The sequence below is a fragment of the Chiloscyllium plagiosum genome, chromosome 17, assembly GCF_004010195.1.
Source record: "Chiloscyllium plagiosum isolate BGI_BamShark_2017 chromosome 17, ASM401019v2, whole genome shotgun sequence".
NCBI classification, from domain to species: Eukaryota; Metazoa; Chordata; class Chondrichthyes; order Orectolobiformes; family Hemiscylliidae; genus Chiloscyllium; species Chiloscyllium plagiosum.
Window position 1 is genome coordinate 49,508,561 of NC_057726.1, and position 21,695 is coordinate 49,530,255.

Below are 21,695 nucleotides of genomic sequence, written 5' to 3' on the forward strand. Positions count from 1 at the left end.
GAGGTAATTTCATTGATTACCATATTTCAGCTGGCTTGTTGCAAGTATAAAGTGAAGGGCAGTTTGAAAAATATTTGTTCTCCAAATCTAATTAAACAATTCAGAGGCAGTTATAGAGACATCAGCATATGTCACGTACCTGACCTTTGCTTTGTGGAGCTCCTGTGCATAACTTAGATTTGTAGAATACTTGTAGAAAATTCATTCTCGGGATGGAGCATTCTTGGCAAAGCCAGCAACAATTCCTTGCTGCTAATTGACCTTGAGACGGTAGTGGAAAACCTCCTTCATCAGCTGCTGCTGTCCATGTAGTTCTCAAATCCAGTCATCTGCGGACTGCTAAGTTGGGGCAAAAGATTCATGGGCCAATGATATACTAGTCCTACTCCATCCCTTGCAGTTGATACTGCAAAATATCTGATCAGAAGGGATGGGAAGAATATTGTTTTTTTTAATTAGACCTCAATGAGGTGATGTCCACTTCCAAATTGTCGTGGGAATGGTCGGTGTTGAGGTTTGTGGCTTTTTATCGTGCATGCTCCCAGTCATGACATTGGTCATAAACCTTGAATCAACCTGTCGGCTACCTGGAGGTCCCAATGGACCATTGGTGATCTGTGGATCATATTTTGCAATCAGTAGGATAAAGATTTGATTAAACAGCAATGAAGATTTTACATTGCCAACTCTGGAACTTATGTGACTCAGAGGGGAACTTGAAGCTAGTTATGTTCCCAGGCACCAGTCCTCCTTCCAGGTGGTTGCTGTCAGCAGTTGGGAAGTACAGTCATAGAGCTAGTGAATGCATTCAGTCGTTGATACAGGCTGATGCTACGGTATTGGAGAGAGTGAACACTTCAGGTAGTGGATTGGCTGTCCATCAGGCAGATTGTTTTGCATTAGCTAATGATGAGCTTCCTGAATGTTGATGGAGCTGCATTCATCCAAACGAGTGGAGACTAATGGTCCCTTTTGGATACATAGGGAGTTAAATGTTCCTATATTTGAAGTGGAGGTGCCGGTGTTGGACTGGGGTGGACAAAGTTAAAAATCACACAACACCAGGTTACAATCCAACAGGTTTATTTGGAAGTACATGCTTTTGGAATGCTGCTTCCTCATCCCACCTGACGAAGGAGCAGCACTCCGACAGCTTGTATTTCCAATTAAACCTGTTGGACTGTAACCTGGTGTTGTGTGATTTTTATTTTTGTTCCTGTATAGGTCATGCACAAGGACACCAGTTTAAGTTAACATGCAACCACGGTTTCACAAAAATAATGTAAAATACTGAAATAAACTGCTCATGCACAATAAAAAAAGAAGCTATGTTAGTGATAGCAATCCATTCAATCCTTGACTTACAAATTGTAGGTACAGGAGAGACCTCTGGGTATGGGGAGATGAGTTAGTCCATTTGAGTCTCTAGTCAATGGTGGCTCTTGGGATCTGAAGCTGAAGAATAAAGTAAACAGTGGCACCTGTGAAGATTAATTTCCACTTAACAATCCAAGTCGGGATGTTGTCTAGATCCTATTGCCTGCAGACGTGACCTGAATTTATCTATTACAAGTTGCAAATAGAAGTAAATGGTGATTTGAAATACTTGTCGCTCATTGGCAGATCTCGTTTGAGCCCTTGGCTGGTTCAGAGCGCTGTGCATTTGCTCAGGTTGCACAATCTCAACACTGTCCCTGGTCTACACACCTACAGGATTGTCATGTCCAAATCTGAGGAAACAGGAGGACATTGGTGATGGGTGTAGTAAAAAAGTCAATAAACTAAATCAAAATGACATAATGGCGCATTGTGAGTAATGGATCTTAGAAATACTTTCATCGCATCTCTCTGCTTTCTGTCATACTCTCATATTACATCCATTTTGTCAAAGTAATGTTCATTACACATGCTGCTTACAGTAAAACTCACAACTATCATAGGTATTGCAGATGTGTGCTAAAAATGAGGGAAAATGAATGTCTGCTGCTGACTACACAGTACTGAATGCAGAGATATGATCATGTGTTAAATCCTGCATAAACAGCTGGCATAAATGAAGCATTATAGATGGACGATAGCAGTAATGTTAGCTCCCTTCAGTGCTACCTGTTGGAAACTCTCTGCTATGGAATTATGCACTTAAATATCACTGTATTTATCCCCTCCCCATCCCATTTTCCCATCACAAAAGGAACCTGATTCCTAATGCTCTTAATTTACTCTTTGAATGGTGAAACCTATTCTCAATTTTCATTTCATGCGGGTCTTTTCTGTAATTTATTATCTAGATTCACTACACAGTAAAGTCAGCTTTCACATTTTTGTATTTTTCAATCTTGATCTCACTGACTGTCGAAAATCTTTCCAATCTAATCTAATCAATACGTCAATATCAATACATTTATGCAAAAGCCACCAAACCCCTACTGACATGTTGAACTCTTTTATCAAATGTGTATGTCACAATTTATTTGTCCTTTATAATTTTATTGTTTTTCTCCCTGTTAGACTAGCCTGGAGAAGGGTCATTGCTCCTGATGGTTACCCTATTCGTAAGGTTCTCCTTTAGCAAAGACTCATAGAATCCCTACAGTTTCAAAACAGGCCATTTGGGCCATCAAATCCATGCCAAATCCCTGAAGAGCATCCAATTCCCTACCCTATCCCTTTATCTCTACATTTCCCATGGCTAATCCACCTAGCCTGCACATCCCTAAACACAATGGGCAATTTAGCATGGCCAATCCACCTGCACATCTTTGGATTGTGGGAGGAAACCGGAGCACCTGGAGGAAATCCCCGCAGACACTGGGAGAATGTGCAAACTCCACACAGACCAAGGCTAGAATCAAACACAGGTCCCTGGCATTGTGAGACAGCAGAGCTAACCACTGAGCCACCATGCTGCCCAGTAGCAAATATCTACAAATATCATCCACAGTACTTCAACTATTCATCCTTAGATGTAACTATTCTCTGCTTAAGGTTAAAATCTTTTCGGACAAAATTAAAATAAAACACAACATTCATAAAATTCAATGTTTATAATGTCTTTTGTAACCCCAATATTTCCTTTTTTTGTTATTAGCTCATGGGCTGTAGGTGCCCATGGCTAGGTCAGCATTTATTGCCCATTCCTAATTGCCCTTGTAAGAATCATGTGTTTTCATTTTATGTTTTTTGAAATTGTGACTGAAATGAAAAAAAAGGCCTTTTAAAAGGTAATAGTACTTGAAAAAGTGGCTGCAGTTTTGAAAAGCAAGCAAAAACCCATGTTTGATGGAACAAGCATAATTTAGAGTTCAAGTTGCAGATGATTTGGGACCATGGGGATGTACTGATGCAGCTTTTGATGGCAACAAGAATTTAATTGGTCTATGGACTAGTGACCATTTATTAATGACAGAGATCTTTTAGGCTGCCAACAACTGTGTGATTGCTTCTCAGCTTAAAGATGGAAATGAGTTACAGACAGAGACAGAGACAGAAGTGTTCAGTTATCCCTTGTTCAGGAGTGGTGTCTCTGTTCTCTGCAGCCAAAACACACTGTGAACCTGAAGAAACTTAGTTTGTCTTTCCTGCAACAGTTGTTGTAAGCTGTGACTTTTAGGGAAGAAAGCTTTTATAAAGGAACCTGCCACTGTGTAACCAACTAGTGGATGCAACTAGAAAAAAGTAACTGAAGTAATGTGCTGGCCAGCAGAAAAGTCGGAAAGATTATCTCAACAACAGAACCTCGGAACAAGTGCTCCTGAACGTCTTACCACTCTTTTCCTCTACCCATAACTTATTTAACTCCATCTAATTGTCTGTCTGTGTGCATGCAAGGGGAATTATAAGGGGATTAGAATTTTAATTAGTAGAATTAAATGGTGAAGGTTTATAATTGTTAACCTGAAGCTAGAGCAATGGTTTTCAATTGGTGTGTCGTGAGCGCTGTAGAAGCATACCGTGAAAGTTTGTACAAAGGCAATGAAGATCAATGTAAAACAAACATTGTTTCATCTTAAACAATATTCTATCCAACTTAAATTACTACTCATAAAATTTGTGAAAATTGATCTTCATATTAAAAGAGAAAAACCAGTCTTTAGGTTCTGAAACATGAACATTCCAAACAGAGGCAGCCAAAAATCCCCAAAATTGAGATGACATGATAATTTTCATTAGTGGGTGTACAAACCAAGCAATGGGGTTTGCACAATTTCTTGTTGAAAGTAAACAAGATAAAACGAGCTAACATTAGCATATATAACTAAATTGACCTTTGGAAAATCTAGTTTATTTCCCCGATATAAGATGAAATGGATATGTTTGTGGTCAGAAGAGGCAATTCCTCTGCTAATTCAGTTGTTCTTGAAATATCTGAATCCAAAGGAAAACAAGTGAAAACACTGGCAGGCCCAGGTTTCCAATAACCTGATAAACTGCAATTTACTCTGTGTTTTGCTTTGATCCATTGAATTTCAATGATGTATCGGTTCAATTATTCAATAAAAATTACATTTCTAAAAAATATTGTTACAAATATGAAATGTCATTTGCAAAATTCAGACCCTGAACCAAGTGCATTGTGTGGAACAGATTTAGGGCCACAAACTGTCAGAAATAGTTGAGGTGAGCAGTTTTAAAATGTGTCTGTGCCTGCAGTTGAAGATAGTATATTGCTTCCAATGATTTGAAATATTAATGCATTTGAGCTTTCTTTAGCTTGTTACTAGCACTATATTACAAATCTCTCTAATAAGACCATAACTATAGTAAATACAAGTAAATGTGACATTTATGAGCAATTAATTCAGCTGAAAAAATGAGTGCACCATAGAATTGTTTGTCTCAACGAAGTGTGCCATGTTACTGAAAAGATTTGGAACCAATCAGCTAGAGTCTAATTACTTGTAATTAATAGTGATCATTGTTACTGAAAAGGTTTGGAACCAATCAGCTACAGTCTAATTACTTGTAATTAATAGTGATCATTGTTCAATACAGAAACCTGGTCGGTGCTTTATATCAATCTAGGTCTGTAACTCAGGTAAATTGGAGAGCTTTGTGGCTTTTTTAAAAACTTGACTCCAGGAATATTGGGACTTGATTTCCAGTGTTCTACCTCAGTGGGTTGTAACACCCTGGAGAATGTGGTAACCAATGGCGTTCTTGAACCACTGGTGGTCTTTGGGGTGTTGGGATACCATTAGAAAGGGAGTTCCAGGAACTTCACCCAGCAGCATTGAAGAAGCGACAAGTTCCAATTTAGAAAGATGAGTGGCTTTAAGGACAATGTGCAGGTGGTTCCTGTGCAGCCTGTCCTTCTACATGGTAGAGGCCACAATTGGAAGATGTAGTTGAAGCTGTCTCAGTAAGTTACTACATAATAGTACATAGTGTTACCGCTGCCACTCTGTGCTTGTGGGAGAGGGAGTAAATCTTGAAGATGGTGGGCAAGCTGATTGATTTGTTTTGGATGATGTTGAGCATTTTGAACATTGTTGGAACTGCTCTCATCCAGTAAGTAGAGTGTACTGTACCACATTGCTAGCTTGTGTCTTGTAGACGGCAGTTAAGTTTTGGGGAGACAAGAGGTGAGTTACTCGCCATAATTCCTAGCCTCTGATCTGTTCTTATAGCAACAGCATTTATATGGCTGGTCCAGTTATGTTCCTGAACAATGATAACCTTCAAGATATTGATAGTGGGGGATTCAATAATGGTATTGAATGTCACGAGATAATGGTTAGATTCTGTCTTGTTGGAGATAACCATTGTTGACCATTTGTGTGGTACAAATGTTGCTTATTGAAAGTATTTAGTGTACAACTTCTGAAACATATCCTACTGCTCCTCACAGCTGTTTAATCTGGTCCATGGGAGTAGAGGGGATTGAAGTGACCTCTACTCATCCTGGATGAGTACCTCCTCATTCTGGATCAAACGATAACCTTAGAATGGATTCCAAGTTTGCAGTCATGCCAGGTAGCTGCCAGTACCCACATACTGGTGCACCTTCTGCCATTTGAAATGTGGTGAATCAGATGTAGCAATGTTCCCTATGAAAACTGATTTGTGGTGGGCAATGAGATGGACAATCATTACATCATGTTCCATGTCCTCTGTTGAAACCTGAGCCCAGTCTCCTATGAAATACAAGAGGCACTCCCAATTTATTGACTATCTCTGTCACTAAAGGTACAGCTGCAGGTGCCCCTTGAATTGCCAAATACCCCTCTGGTGACTGTGTTATAATCCCAGCTGATGGTAATATTGGATGGGTCAGATCCCAAAGAGAGACCTGACTTGATAGATCATTAGCTTTACTTTTTTGAGTTTGTTTGGAGGTCACTCACTGAAGAGGCTGCCAAATTATTTTATTTAAAGCATACACAAGTCTATTACATGAGAAAAAAAAATGTGTTGTATTATACTATAAAACAACTATTAGAACAAACTCATTACAGATCTCAGAAAGATAGATTCCACTGTTTTACCCCAGTCTTAGAGACACCCCCACTGCATTCAGCATCTGGAGTTTTCTTCTGAGAAACTCAAGGTTTCTCCCCAGCCCTGAAGCTGACTATGAATAGCACCTCTGCTGCTGTAGACCTTTTCTGTCTGGGCAAACCATCCCTGTCCCTGGATAGTAAAACCTAAGTCAGTAAACACCTAAGCGAATATCTTCCCTGATGACTTGCTAACTGTTGAGCTTACATTTATTTATTTATTGGAAAGGCTGTTTGCAGCTCACTCTTCAAAATGGCTTTCTAAAAAAATGGTCAGACTTCCACAGAACAGAAAATTAAAATCATTTCTTCTCACTTTGGAACTAGCCAAATTACAGTTATAATATATTATCAGCCTTCATCACACTGTATTGTTCTCTCTCTTCATGATTGTTTGAATTGATTGCTTCAAATTACTCGGTACATTGATCATACTGAAATTAGAATATTTTTTGAAATAAATGAGCCCCATGCTGTTCAACAATGGGAATACACAGGCAAAGTTCATTCTAATCTTTTTGTTTGCAATACAAAAGCAATTTGTTTAAATTGGCAGCCCTTTAATTTTTTTTTTGACATGGTCACACACCCACAATATGTTAAAGGGGCAGACTCACCCACAAGCTGCTTAGAGGATTTCACACTAACGTATGGTTGGATAACCCACAGGCAACATTGGATGCAAACATTGATGTCAACTGCTTCTACTCCACTACCACAGGCTCCCCCTCATATACACCCAAACTAACCACCTGAATATCTGAATTGGTGCATACAAGAGGTTGAGCAGGTAATACAGCCTACTGCCAGGTCCATGCATCTTTGACAGCACAGCAGGCTGAAGGTGGTATCTATGACTGAAAGAACTGTTTGGATAATTGATGTGAAATGATTTAAGAAATGAAGAGTTTATTCTAGTTTTGTTAGCAGACTCCAAAACTTTTATTGGAATTAATATTTGTGTGGAAATGATTTAAAACAGTGCTTTTTAGTGAACAGAATACAAATATGGTATTTCAAAATTGGAAGTTGGAAAAAAAATCTTTAACTAAATTCTGCAACAATTTGTTAGTAGACACTAAAGTTATGATGCTATGGTTACCAGATGATTGTCATTTTGACAATCCTGAAAGATACATCATTGAACAGAACTGACGATGAAGATAACTGTCCAGTTACTAGGACAATGAAGGTATGACCTGATCATGCATGCAGATTCTGAGACTGGGAAGACTTTGAGGACTCCTGCTTGGTAGAATGGGCAGTAGAATTTTGGAGAGCAAAGAGAATTTTGCTCCATTCTCTGGAACAAAGCCATCACTATTTTGCTAAGAGTTCCGAAAATGGAATGGCACCTAAAATAGATGTACAGCTAATTTAGCTAGTTCAATAGGATGCCAAGCCATTTTAGAACTCAGCTGGGGGAGAATTTCAGGCTGCCTGCCAACATAAACAGCTTGAGAATAACATTAATCTAGATTTATGTCTGCATTTACTCCTAAAAATAGTTCACAATTTATTAGAAGAACATTACAGGATTTTAAGTGAACATTTCCAACGATAATAATGGAGAATTAATTTAATGAAAACGATGAAGAATGAGCAGAGGTGTCAAAGCTGTTGGCATTGGGCATTGCAGAAAGATTATAGAGATTTTATATTTTTACACAATTTAGTCCATATAGATGCCCTCCCTTACCTAGGATGGTGGGACATTGCTATCTTCTTTTATTCAGTTGAAAGGAGGCATGATTAAACAAATTAGTGAAATAATGTTTGAATAGTCAAACCATCAAAAGCTTAAGTAAAGATGATAGAATTTTCCTGTTTTGAACAGAAGTATTTAGTTGAGTGAGAATGCAACTTTTCTAACACAATCTTCTGCTCTTCACTTCATTGATTGTGGCTCCAGGCTGTGTCACAGCCTTTTCACACAATCACCAGAGTTAGAAGTGATTGTCACTGCTGGGACTTGGTGGCCTTTGCAACCTAGATTGGTGCTATTTTGTGGAGCAAAGTAATATACAACAGTACAGGAAGGGTACGTGCCACTGTCTTCTCTGTGCATTATCATTCTCACAGGGCCACCAGGCAGTCTGCCTTTGCAACTGCATTCCCCTTTCACCAAGACTCATGGACTACAACTCTTACTGTTGTATACATTGAGAATTCAACAGCTATTAATCACCTTGTCCTCCCAAACTATAAATCCTTCCTGCCCACTGCACCTCCTACTCACTCACTGGGTCATCTCACCATCTCTCTTGCTCCTACATCATTACTAACTGCTTTAGAAGCTAGTCCCATGATACTGAAACCCCTCTTTTGACTCATTTGAAAGAAAAGTTGGCTCACAACTGGGTTGAAAAGGCCAAGACTGACAGCAGGTGGGGTGGCAGACATAAGACTTCTCACGGATTTGAGGAGAATATTCTTGAGCTGGTTGGAAAAATAATGACTGTGAAGACAAAGAAAACTCAATGGGCAAGCAATCCATGAAAGCTTTATTGTTTTATGTTATACTGTTCTCCAATCACTATCGATGTTTACTTATTCTTTAACCTGCATAGGCTGTCACTCCTCTAGCACAACTAATTCCTTGTCAGTTCAAATGCGGGCACTAATGGCACCCAGTAATTCTCTGGCAGAAGGTGGATTGTGCCAACGGACCCTCAGCTCCACCTGTATCTTCTGAGGAAGAAGCCACTCAACCTTCACTAGCAAGGTTTTCCCCTGCATCCTCCGCCAGCTCAGACTCTCTCTCCAGTGGGCTCGCTTTCTGGATTGTACTCAGGAGCACAATCTGATGAGCATATCACTGGCACTTTTCCAAAGCTGGTCGAGGAAGAAACACCCCAGGCCATTGGCAGTCCGAGGACTGACAGAGACCAGGCACTCGCTCAGCCCCAGACAGGAGACAATCCCAGGGTCACAACTGTTGATAACTTTATCAGAATGTGCTGACAGGCACAGGAAGGGTAGAAAGGTTTGTCAGAAGCAGTCAGTAAACTGGGTCGAAGAAGAGAGGAGAAAGTGAGGACTGCAGATGCTGGAGATCAAAGTCAAGAGTGGGGTGCTGGAAAAGTACAGCCAGTCAGGCAGCATCTGAGAAGCAGGAGAGTCAACATTTCACGCATAAGCTCTTCATCATTTTGATGAAGAACAGAGGATTCCACCAATGTTTTCTGCACCGTGCTGTTCCAGCATGTGTTTGCTTGGCTATCTCCATGGTGACTGTCATGGACAGCCAGGAGCAGCACAATCAGGGTCTGTCAGATTTACACATGGATCTGCACTCCATCACTAGAGCCATAAGTGCTCAGCATCAAGGCAAGAAGGGGACAAGGGACCTGGACCTCCGTCCATATGCATTTTCCTCTCGGTGAGCCAAGGTAGTGCTAGCAGTCTAAAGGTTATGTAAAGGTGTCATTCAGCTAAGGATGGAAGAACTACCCATTGTCTGGTGGCAGCTATCTTTAATCTGAAAGAAAGCATGAACCTGTGAGTTCTGAACTACACAAGTGGCAGCTCCCAGGATATCTAACATAGTCCTCCAAAATCTGGCATCGATAGTCACATATAATTTGAACATTGATGAAGTGGAAGGCTTTTCTGTTGATGAACTCTGCACCTTGAGTGCACTCTCAAAGCAATGTGGGTGTAGGTGATAGCACCCTGTACTTTAGGGGAAGCCAGCAATCGTGAGAATGGCACTGCCACTGTTTAACTCTCTCCATCACAGGGGACAGATATGTACAGCTGTGATCTGGAGAAAAATGGTGTCCGTGTCATCCAGGATGCATTAGTAGTTCAATATGTGGGCAACGCCCCCCACCCCCAACCCCCAACCCCCTTTTGCTCCTTGAAACAAGCTTTAGTCAAGATCCAGGGTAGCTATGATCTTGACAGTCACCAAGGTGAGATAGCCACCCAGACCTTCTGAAGGCAAGTCATACTCCAGCTCCTTACCTCCTTACAGTTCTGTGTATGAATGTGGCAGCTTCAAAACTCATCTTTCTGTGATAGCTATGCTATGTGTTTCAGAAATGCCGAGCCCAGGTTACACTGTTAAATTAGATTATCTGATCATAACTGCTTAGCTACAAGACAAGGAGGTAATTTAACGCACACAATATGATGATCATGATTACCTGATTTGGAGATGCCCATGTTGGACAGGGGAATACAAAGTTAAAAATCACACAACACCCAGGTTGTAGTCCAACAGGTTTAATTGGAAGCACACTAGCTTCGGAGCACTGCTCCCTTCATCAGGTGGTTGTGGAGGACACAATTGTAAGACACAGAATTTATAGCAAAGGTTTACAGTGTGATGTAACTGAAATTATACATTGAAAAATACCTTGATTGTTTGTTGAGTCTCTCATCTGTTAGAATGACCAAGATAGTTTCACTTCTTTCATATGTAAATCACAAAACTTTTTTTAAAAGTTACACTCTCAGGTTAACTGTAACAATTAGTGTCAGCTCAGATAAGATGTAAAGATGTTGAAGGTGTTAGCCTCCTGTGTTTCCTGTCTGTGCCATAATGTTTAGACTGATTGTAATCTGAAAAGTGAGTTAACCAAGTCTTACATGGATTCATGCAGTTTTTGGGCAAAGTACAATGTAACTCTGCAAGTACAAATTCACCCCCACAAACGTGTGTGTGTGTGTGTGTGTAGCGCAATGGTGGTCACCTGTAGTGTGACATGAACCCAAGGTCCCAGTTGAGGCCCTCCCTATGGGTGCCAAACTTAGCTATCAGCCTCTGCTCGGCCACTTTTCACTGCTGCCCATCCCAAAGTCCGCCTTGGAGGATGGTCACCCAAAGGTCCAAGTCAAATGTCCTGGACCGCGGAAGTGTTCCCCAACTGGGAGGGAACACGCCTGTCTGTTGACTGCTATGCAGTGCCCATTCATCTGCTGCTGTAGCTTTTACCTGAAGCCTAGTTTGTAATCTGCAATATAGGTTAATCAATGAGCTGCCAATGAAATGCAAATTGATGTCAGATGATTGACATTACTAAATTAGTGGATGCAGGATTAATGCAGCTGTCTCTATCACAAGCTCAAATTCACTCATTTAACTTGCTCCTTAAGAGAAAGACAGTAGCTTACAAAATGTCACCTCATAAAGAGTGAGTATCAACTTAGGGTATAGGTTTGCTTGCTGGGCTGTAGGTTTGATGTCCAGACGTTTCATTACCTGGCTGGGAAACATCATCAGTGGGGACCTCCAAGTGAAGCGAAGCTGTTGTCTCCTGCTTTCTATTTATATGTTTGTCCTGGATGGGGTTCCTGGGGTTTGTGGTGATGTCATTTCCTGTTTGTTTTCTGAGGGGGTGATAGATGGTATCTAGATCTATGTGTTTGTTTATGGTGTTGTGGTTGGAGTGCCAGGCCTCTAGGAATTCTCTGGCATGTCTTTGCTTAGCCTGTCCCAGGATAGATGTGTTGTCCCAGCTTTCATCTGTGTGTAGGGCTACGAGGGAGAGAGGGTCATTTCTTTTTGTGGCTAGCTGGTGTTCATGTATCCTGGTGGCTAACTTTCTTCCTGTTTGTCCTACATAGTGTTTGTGGCAGTCCTTGCATGGAATTTTGCCCTAAGCCTCAACCTGAGCTACAAACCTTGCAGTATCAATGTTGCACAGTTGACTCTGGATTAAATATAGCTTGGTTCCAACTCTGTGTCCTTGTGATTTGCAAGGTCTACCGATACACAGGATGATGCCCCATTCTTTATGCCCCTTTTTTTTGGGTTACTAGTCCTATGGCCCCAATAATCTTTCAGCCTTCTCCTGTTTCGATTTAGCCCATCTAAATAACTACTAGTGACCACCAATTACCCCAAAGCCTATGGCTTTGCGAATTGCTGCATTCTTGTGGCTATACACTCTCCCCATGTAGAGACCAAAGTGATAGTGACTTGTAAGAACTCTCAATTCTGGAGTCCCTACGGCCCACCTATATTCTGTTCAATTCCACCATTCTATTAGATTCCACCCTTCTGTCACAAATTCACCCCTATCACTGAAATCAGTCCATCTGTGAGCCAATCCAAGGAAGTCCATCCCCAGACTTCAGTTGCCTGCTTTTCCCAGGACTCCATAGACCTCCCAATGAAAAGTCTCCTGACCAGTATTGACTAAACCCTCATGATTGATCATCAACCACACCCTGAACTGACTTAGCAGGGCAGCCTCCATCTGAAGGTACCCAACCCCCAGCTGAAGCTTCCACAGTACATGGACTGGCAGTCATGGTGATGGTGAGGCTAGTGGTATGCTGATGCCAGTTTGCATGGATGAAGGCTAGAGGAGGGTGGTGGCTATGGAGCACACAGGGATGTTGGGGTGAGGGCAGCATCATATGATGATTGATACAGCAATTGGCAAGCCCCAGGTTCATGTCAGGAATGTATGCCATTTAGGTTCTCCAGGGAGGAAGGGGAACTGAAAGTTGTGTAGAAATGAGGCAAATTGGCCAACAATGAGATGGAAATAGGTGGGCGCTAGGTAGGCAAGATTCTGAAGTCGCTATTTAAGCTTAAGGGGGAAACTAAGGTTCACTCTTGCTATATTTTTCCCAACTTCTTTGCCATTCCCCAAGCCACTCTGGGGAGGGGAGAATTCCACCCTTGCAGTCTATTGTGAATCCAGCATTCGCAGTTTGCAGCCAATAGATTCATCCACTTTGCTTTGGATACAACCAGTCCCTGGGTTATGAATGGTTTCCGTTCTGGAGTCCGTTGACAAGTGGGTTTGTACACATCAGAACACAGTGCAGGACAATATGCAGGAGCTGTTTCTCAGTACAGGGAATCTTCATACTTTTAAAATTACACTGTTGTGTATTTGATGATGTGTATAAATTGAACGTTCGTAAATCAGGGACCCTGTATTTAATTTGTGTTCTACGAGGGCCTTTAAACGTTAACAGTTGTAAAGATTGCAGGGTGACACCCAGATTATCAGATCAACCTCTTAACTGGAGAGATTCGTTTGAACACTTTGAGAGACTGGGAGCTAGTTAGGATACCCTTCTATTGGCTCGCACCCATTTTGAATAGATGCCTCTAAGGATTGACTCTGAGGTAGATTTGGACTGCCTCAACTGACTGGAAAGTGGCTTAATTGTCTCTCATAAGATGTTCATCATTGTTATCGCTTATTATAATGCAAGATTTTATAAGATGGCTATGTTTTGCACTGTTTTTTTTCCTGTCTGTGGTAAAACCAGATACCCTGAAACAGAAGTCAGTGTGAATTTGGTTTCTGCCGTCAGTAGACCAGGTGATGGTTACCACAGGGATCAGGACCGGTAAAGACTTACTGAACTCCAATTGCCGAATATCACACCTCAACGCAAAGCCAGAGGCAACGGTTCATGGTTTGTAAACTCTTGACATGGAGACAAGAGGCAGGCGGGTCCCAGTAGAGGCAGGAACATCATTGCAAATGGAAAAGATCTGTTTTCTCTGTTAACTACATAAAATGCGAGTAATAAGACATTTTCCGGTTGAAGAAGTACTTTGGAAATTTTAAATCGTTGGAAAATTTGCCATGGCATGGAATCACAAGAATTCGGAAGTTTGAGAAAGACTGAGGGAAAGGACTTCATGTGATTATTGGATATTACAAGTCAATTTAATGGTGACACATGAAAACCTATTGGAAGCTGGGAACAGCTTCTGTATGTTTTGATTTGGAGAAAGGAGGTGAATGTACTGTAACCAAATTTGCAGACTATATTGAAATATGTAAAAAGGCAGCTTGTGAGAGTTTACAAAGAGATAGTGTTAGGTTAAGTGGGCAAAAAGTTGTCAAATGGAGTATAATGTGGGGAAAATGTGAAGTTACTTCGGAAGGGAGAACACTGTTTAAATGGAGAGAAATGACAGAAAGCTGCAATGCAAAGGGACTTAGATACATGTATCTGAAACACAGAAAACTAGTACACAGGTGCAGCAGGTATCAGGAAGGCTCATGGGATCTTGGCCCTTACTTCAAGGTGTCTGAGTATAAGAATTGGGAAGTCTTACTGTAATAGCAAAGATGCTAGTGAGACCAGATCTGGAAATACTGTGTGCAGATTTGGTCCCCTTTTTATTTAGAGAATAATATTTCACTGGAGACATTTCAGAGAAAGTTCACTCTCATGATCCCTGGTATGGAGGGATTCTCATGCGCAAAGGATAAACAGGTTGGGACTCGAAACACTGGCGTTTAGAAGAATGAGAGGCAATTTCATTTAAACATATAGGTTTCTTAAGGGGCTGGACAGAGTAAACGCTGAGAGGCTGTTTCCACTCGTGGGAGAGTCTAGGACAAAAGGCAATGGTGTCAGAATAAAGAGGCACCAATTTAAGTCTGAGATGAGGGAGAATTTCTTTCTGAGGACTGAAGAGTTTTGGAACTCCTGGCCAGAAAGAGCTGTGGGGGCAGAGTCCTTGCGTATATTTAAGATTTGGAGATGCCGGTGTTGGACTGGGGTGTACAAAGTTAAAACTCACACCAGCAGGCTATAGGTTTAAGTGGAAGCACTAGCTTTCGGAGCGCCGGTCCTTCATCAGGTTTATTTAAGACTGCGATAGATTATTGATCAGTATGGAATTCAAGGGTTGCAGGAAAGTGGAAGTGGTGAATGTTGGATCAGCCATGATCTATTGAATGGTGGAGCATACTCAAGGGGCTGAATGCCCTACCTTGTTCCCATTTCTTATTGTCTTCTGATCTAAGATTGCAATTCTGTGGAGATCATTACATAAAATGTAATATGGGGATATCGAAGGGGTTAACACGCTAATGAGGGAGAATACTAGTTTCCAACTAAAAATATTTAATCAATGGTGATTTTAGTTTGCTGAATACAATAAATGTCTTAGAGTCGTAGAGGTGTACAGCATGGAAATAGACTCTTCAATCCAACCTGTCCATGCCGACCAGATATCCCGACCCAATCGAGTTCCACCTGTCAGCACCCGGTTCATATCCCTCCAAACCCTTCCTATTCATATACCCATCCAAATGCCTTTTAAATGTTGCAATTGTACCAGCCTCCACCACATCCTCTGGCAGTTCATTCCTTGCACATACTACCCTCTGCATGAAATGTTGCCCCTTAGGTCTCTTTTATATCTTTCCCCTCTCACCCTAAACCTATGCCCTCCAATTCTGGACTCTCCCACACAAGGGAAAAGACTTTGTCTATTTATCCTATCCATGCACCTCATAAATTTGTAAACCTCTATAAGGTCACCCCTCAGCTTCCGATGCTCCGGGGAAAACAGCCCCAGCCTGTTCGGCCCCTCCCTATAGCTCAAATCCTCCAACCCTGGCAACATCCTTGTAAATCTTTTCTGAACCCTTTCATGTTTCACAACTGTTATATGATTCATTTGAGGTGGCCTCTGGAAATTTAAATCTTCAGTTTGTAAGGCAATCGTAATGTCTTTCAGGATATTGAAAAATTCATACTAGCACAATAAGATTGTTCTTAAATTGGAGAAGGAGCAAGCACATTTGTTGCTCTGAATAACTTCTTAATTAACTCAAAGATTGTATTTAACTAAAGATTTGGAGATGCGGATATTTGGACTGGGGTGTACAAAGTTAAAAATCACACAACACCAGGTTATAGTGCAACAGGTTTAACAGGTGGTTGTGGAGTATCCACCTGATGGAGGAGCAGCGCTCTGAAAGCTAGTGCTTCCAATTAAACCTGTTAGACTATAACCTGGTATTGTGTGATTTTTAACTTTGTATTTAACTAAGGACTTGATGCTGAACATGAGGTGATTTAAATGATAAACACAAATAGTTTTGTTGCCTAAAGTGAGTGAATACTGGGAAAATCAAAACATTCTACAAATGTATTTTAAAACTAAGTCAAAGAAACTGAGCTGGGTATTACTAGAAAAGAAACATTGTATTGAAGCTTTGTGTCTTAAACAAATCAGGGCAATTTGCAAGAATATCAATTCGAGGGCAAAACTGCATTGGAGGATAGTGCCAATTGGTTGGCAAAAGTTGACTTTGGTTGGGGATTTTTAATAAAGAATGCACCAATTAATGATGATTGTCGTTCACTGCCAGGCCTTGATTGAATTTTAAACCAGACAGATTGACTCTGATTGGTGAGTGCATTGCTTAAGAAATGAATCAGCAAATTGCAGTCACTTACTTCTCTTGAGTTGAAACAGACGCTGTTTTTATATGTTCTTTCTGTCAATATATACAGACACGCAAATGTGCCACACTGCAAGCCCAATTAACAATTCTAAATTAATTATCACTGTAATTCTTCCCACATTCAGAATTATGCTGCAAATGCTGTCCAATTGAGGAATCCTATCTAATGTTGGTTATTGTTTTACAAGCTGATTGGGTACAGTCAAAGCCTTATTTTCTTCTGCAATATTTAATTTCTAAACTGCCAAATGGCTAAGATACAAATTTGCACAATTCAGATAATTAAGATTATCTACATGGAATGCATCCATGCCTTTTGCAATCAAATAATGTCATTGTGACTTTAATATTAGCACTTTGGTAACTATGAAGATATATGATTTTACCCTTTTACTCTTTTCACAGACTGCCCAGACTGTGATGCTGCTTGTTGCTGTGTTTCTTCTGTCTTGGCTGCCCCACCATATCATAAACATGTGGGTTGAATTTGGGTATTTTCCCCTGAACGATGCATCGTTCGCCTTCAGGATCATCTCTCACTGCATGACGTATGGGAACTCCTGCATTAATCCCATAATATATGCATTCCTCTCGGAAAATTTTCGGAAAGCCAGCCGCCAAGTCTTCAGTTGCAAATTCCCTTTCCCACAACCCATTGAGGAGAAAGTGGTCAGGATTCGAATGGAGAACTTTTCGACAACACCTTCAACAACGAATGCTTGAAGCCATTGCACTTTGTTCTGAGTATTGTGACCAAGCGTGGAGGCCATGCCTGTGCAGTCTGAAATAGCACATCTGGTGAGAACAAGCAGTCAAAATACTGGATCAAGAACTCAAATGTTCAGAACAATTGATGATGATGTCAACAGATGTCAGTATTGTGTTGATCCAGAAGGTTCATGTCCCAAGGCATGTTCATGATATATAAATTAAAAAGGGGTATCAAATAGCCTCATGGGTGGTTCCAGCACTATCTGAAAATCCATTTGAAGCTCAGAAATAGTTAATAAAAGTTCTCACTTGTCTGCTTGGGGTTGAGTGAATATGGTGTTCAGTACCCCTGTAGTTTGAGGTATGGAGATATGATGAGATAAATTAAATAACTGAAGAAAATTCTAATCAGTTATATAACGACTTTTTTTAGAATGCTGGTGTATTGACACCAAAAATGAAGTTACACTGAATACTGTTGTTTCTATGACAATTTTAGTGTTTATCTTATTTAATATTAAAAGTTTGGGTTGTTGCTTGTAAATGTGGATGACAACTCAATCCAATTAGCTCAATTTGAATCTAGTTGAATTCCAGACTGGTTTCTAAATTCAGTTTGTTTTGATTTAAACGAGATATAGTTGACTTGATTTAATTTCATCCAGTCAGACTTGATCCTTTGTACAAGAAGCTTGACCGTCTAAGAAAGAAACTAGAGTTTCATTCATCAATGTTGCCATAGTTTCACCTGAATAAATTCAATAAATAATTATGATGTTAGTGGCTAAAATGATAGAAGAAAAATTTGAAATCGGGCTCTAATCAAGGCCATTGCACTGTAGTTCTGTCAGCGATTTTCATTAGAAATAAATTTCTGAACCAAATGATTGTCTATTTCAGAGTAATGAATTGTTAATCTCTCTTTGACTGTTCCAAGTTAGCAATTACACAGTGACTGTACTGAGAAGATTAGTAGCCAATAAAACTGATTCCAACTTAGTAGAAGAGTGGTTCATACAATGATTTTGCATCCACTTCTCAACCCAGCCCATGCTACTGGGAATGTAGTCAATCTAAGCTATTAAAGGTCCTAAGTAAACACATTTACATCTTTTCAGTTTAATTTTAAGTTGACATCCAACTGTTTATGATTTTGGTCTTTACTAGCCATTCATCTCAGGCCTCAAAGTCTTACAGCCCGGAAACAACCCTTCAATCCAATACGTCCATACTGAAGATGACCTAAACTAATCTAGTTCCATTTGTCAGCATTCAGACCATATCCTCCAAACCCTTCCTATTCATATATCCATCCAGATACCTTTTAAATGTTCTAATTGTACCAGCCTCCATCACTTTCCCTGGCAGCTCATTCCATACATGTACCACCCTCTGCTTGAAAAAGCTACCCGAGGTCCTTTTCAAATCTTTCCCTTCTCATCCTAAACCTATGCTGTCCAGTTTTGGACTCCCTACCCCCATGAAAAAGACCTCAGCTATTCATCATATCCATACTCTTCGTGATTTTATAAACCTCCTATAAGGTCACCCCTCAATGATTTAATCCTGGTGCAGCAAGTAATGCTGTTGAGGTTGAGGAAGAGAAGAGACTTTATAATTCATTTTTATTGCCTGAAGTGATTCATTCGCAAACACTGACTTCACCTTTATGACCACGGAAGGGAACAAGTAGGGATAACAAAATAATCTGAATTTTAAACTTCGAGAGAGAAAATCTGCTTTTTTTATCTAATATGTTTAATTCCTCTGCATACTCCAGTGGTTGAAACTACTTGTCAAAGAATAGACTGATGGCATTAAATAACAAACAACTGATGTTACCACATATTTTACTTCCTTTTTGAGGTGGAAGTATCAATTCCACCAAAAGTTCATACTTCCGAGTCACAAGATGTATTATTCAGAGTGTGTGTCTGTGCAGACCAGTGTGGTATGCAGTGGGCAAATGAGTTTTTTCTGTTCAAGCAGTGATTAATATTGCATAAAAGGTAATGGTTTTAATTCGCTGTCCCACACAGAGGGACACTGAGACTGCAGAAACTATGGCAGCAGGAATGAGCACAGCATGCCAGAGGTTTTTGTTAAATTATCTTTACTACGAGTTGCATCTAGTCATGATGCATTATGACCAATACTTTGTAAAAACAAGGAAAATAACCTGCTTTAAATAAATAATACGTAATTGTACATAACATGGAGAATAACATAATGTGACAGTAGATATGTTTAAAAAACCTAAAGTCCCATTATGATCTCACACTTTGATCTTCCTGACAAAGGCTTTTGTTTTATTTTTCAACACTTTGTCGCTAAGAAAGGCACAAATAATACTAAAAAAATTGGATGAGTAAACCCCTACTTCTCCCTCTTAATCCTAATCCTGTGATTTTCTTGTTCCCTGCTAAATATTACTACATCCCAGAGAGAGTCTCATTAAATCTCCAGATTCTATTCAAATAAAGGGATTTATCAGCTTGACACCACTTTATTGGGAAATGTATTAAAACATCTATTAACTTTATTTGTTTAAAACAGATGAATCTACTGTGTTAATGTCTTCAGTAACATGTATCTTCAATAGTTGCTGCTTAGAGTTGCCAATGTTGCAATTCTAATTTTGCAGACGATTTTTCTTTATTTACTTTGGTGCATTTCAAGAAGCTTAAAGAATTTAAAGTTTATAGAAATTCAGCAACTTCCAGTTAATTTATGCCAAGTGGGAGTAAAGAAATTAATAGTTGTTCCCCCTTTGCTCAAGGAAGAAGTGCCAGGCAAAAGTGAAGACAAATCAAATATCGAACTCAAATGGGATCTATGGGCCAATATTGGAAGTGGGAAAAGTGGCCATTTAATGATAGGTTCAATACTGCTTTTTCAGATAGATTATGAAGCATTGATGTTGCTACGCAATGAATAGAAGAGTATTGTCAAGCTAGTTCTCATGGATAACGCAAGACATTGTCATTCAATTTATTAAGCAGAGATGCTCAGCATTCCTTTGCTAGATTAGTTAACTTTTCAATATTTATACCATGTATATTTATATAATTTATAATTGACTAATAAACCACTTGCACTGAGAGCTTTGTTTAAGTTTTATGTTGACAGCTTTTCACATTCAGAAGATCAAATTGTACACTCAGATGAGCTCACAACCATATAATCCTGTTCACAAATTAGTGCAACAAATAATTTTCCTTTCTTCTGCCATGCTTTAATGTCTAAATTAGTTTAAAATCTTTAAAGTGTTTAAAAATCTTTGTATTCCTAATCTCCAGCCTTTTTTTTTTGTGTTGATAGGAATAGAATACTAAGCAAATCAGTGAGAGCTGAAAAGTTACAGAGATCAGAGGGCAAAGTGGAGGCAAGCCGAAAGACTGGTTGATCTAGGAATTACTGGATGATGATAACACTGACACAATGCAGTTGTGATGAGCTACATTGGGAGTGAGAGGGTAGTGCAAGGCAGACATACTTGGCAAGCCATGCCAACAGATTTCCTGGCAGGTGTGGCTCCAAGCAGCAAAAATATGCTTTTCAATAAGACTTTAATTATTAACTAATTAAACAATATTAAATCTGGTAGTTCAACACTGCAGCCTTGCATTCTGTGATTCTGATAGAAATTGTTGGGCTGGATTGTAATGTAACCTGTTGTGTTGGGAAATATCGTGGTTATGCTCACTTTAGCCTGGGAGAGGCTACCTGTCTGCCTCCTAACGGTTTGAAAATCCTGATATTAAGCTTAAGGAAGGAACAACCCATAAGGGAAATGTACCTGCTTGCAGGGTGTTGTCATTAGGTTTATAATTGACATCAATCATCCAAGCCCATGCCAATTTAATGGCAGCGCTACTGTATGCTACTGTGCACCAAGATATTTTCATTGCTCTTCGATATTCAAGAGTTCCTTTAATTAGTACAACTGGTCATTAATGTATGTGGATGATGGACACTGTAATGTTGAGGCTGGGTACTTTATCGGCATGTAATTACAAATTCACATCTAAATCTTGGTGTAAAGAACTAGCTAGCACCATTCAAACAAAAACTAAGCTGCAAAACTTTCTGGGATTCTCAGATCTCTCAACCTTTGCAAATAACCATTTAAGGTTATTGAAGAGATGTTTAAACCGTACTAATCCAAACAGGAAGGCTGAGGCATCTTTATGGTAATGGTTTCCTGGAGCTAACAGAGAGAAATTTGCAAACTGAGGATGAAAAGAAAATATAACGAATGAGTAAAATAGTTGTTTTTCAAATGCAGTCTATT

At 39.9% G+C, this 21,695-nt stretch overlaps 1 protein-coding gene across 2 annotated transcripts in view; it reads left to right on the forward strand.

Moving 5' to 3' along the window:
* Nucleotides 1–18,152, forward strand: part of galr1b (galanin receptor 1b) — a 36,009-nt gene extending 17,857 nt beyond the window's left edge. The window contains exons 1-2 of one of the 2 annotated variants that reach the window (XR_006314148.1): nt 5,055–5,359; nt 17,096–17,184. Coding sequence is in view for 1 of the 2 variants with exons in the window: in XM_043707031.1 (XP_043562966.1) it covers nt 17,096–17,413 (318 nt within the window). In the remaining variant the exon portion in view is untranslated. Of the gene's footprint in view, nt 1–5,054; nt 5,360–17,095 lie in introns of those variants that run through there. The other variant, XM_043707031.1, reaches the window with a different exon arrangement.
* Nucleotides 18,153–21,695: the final 3,543 nt, after the last annotated feature.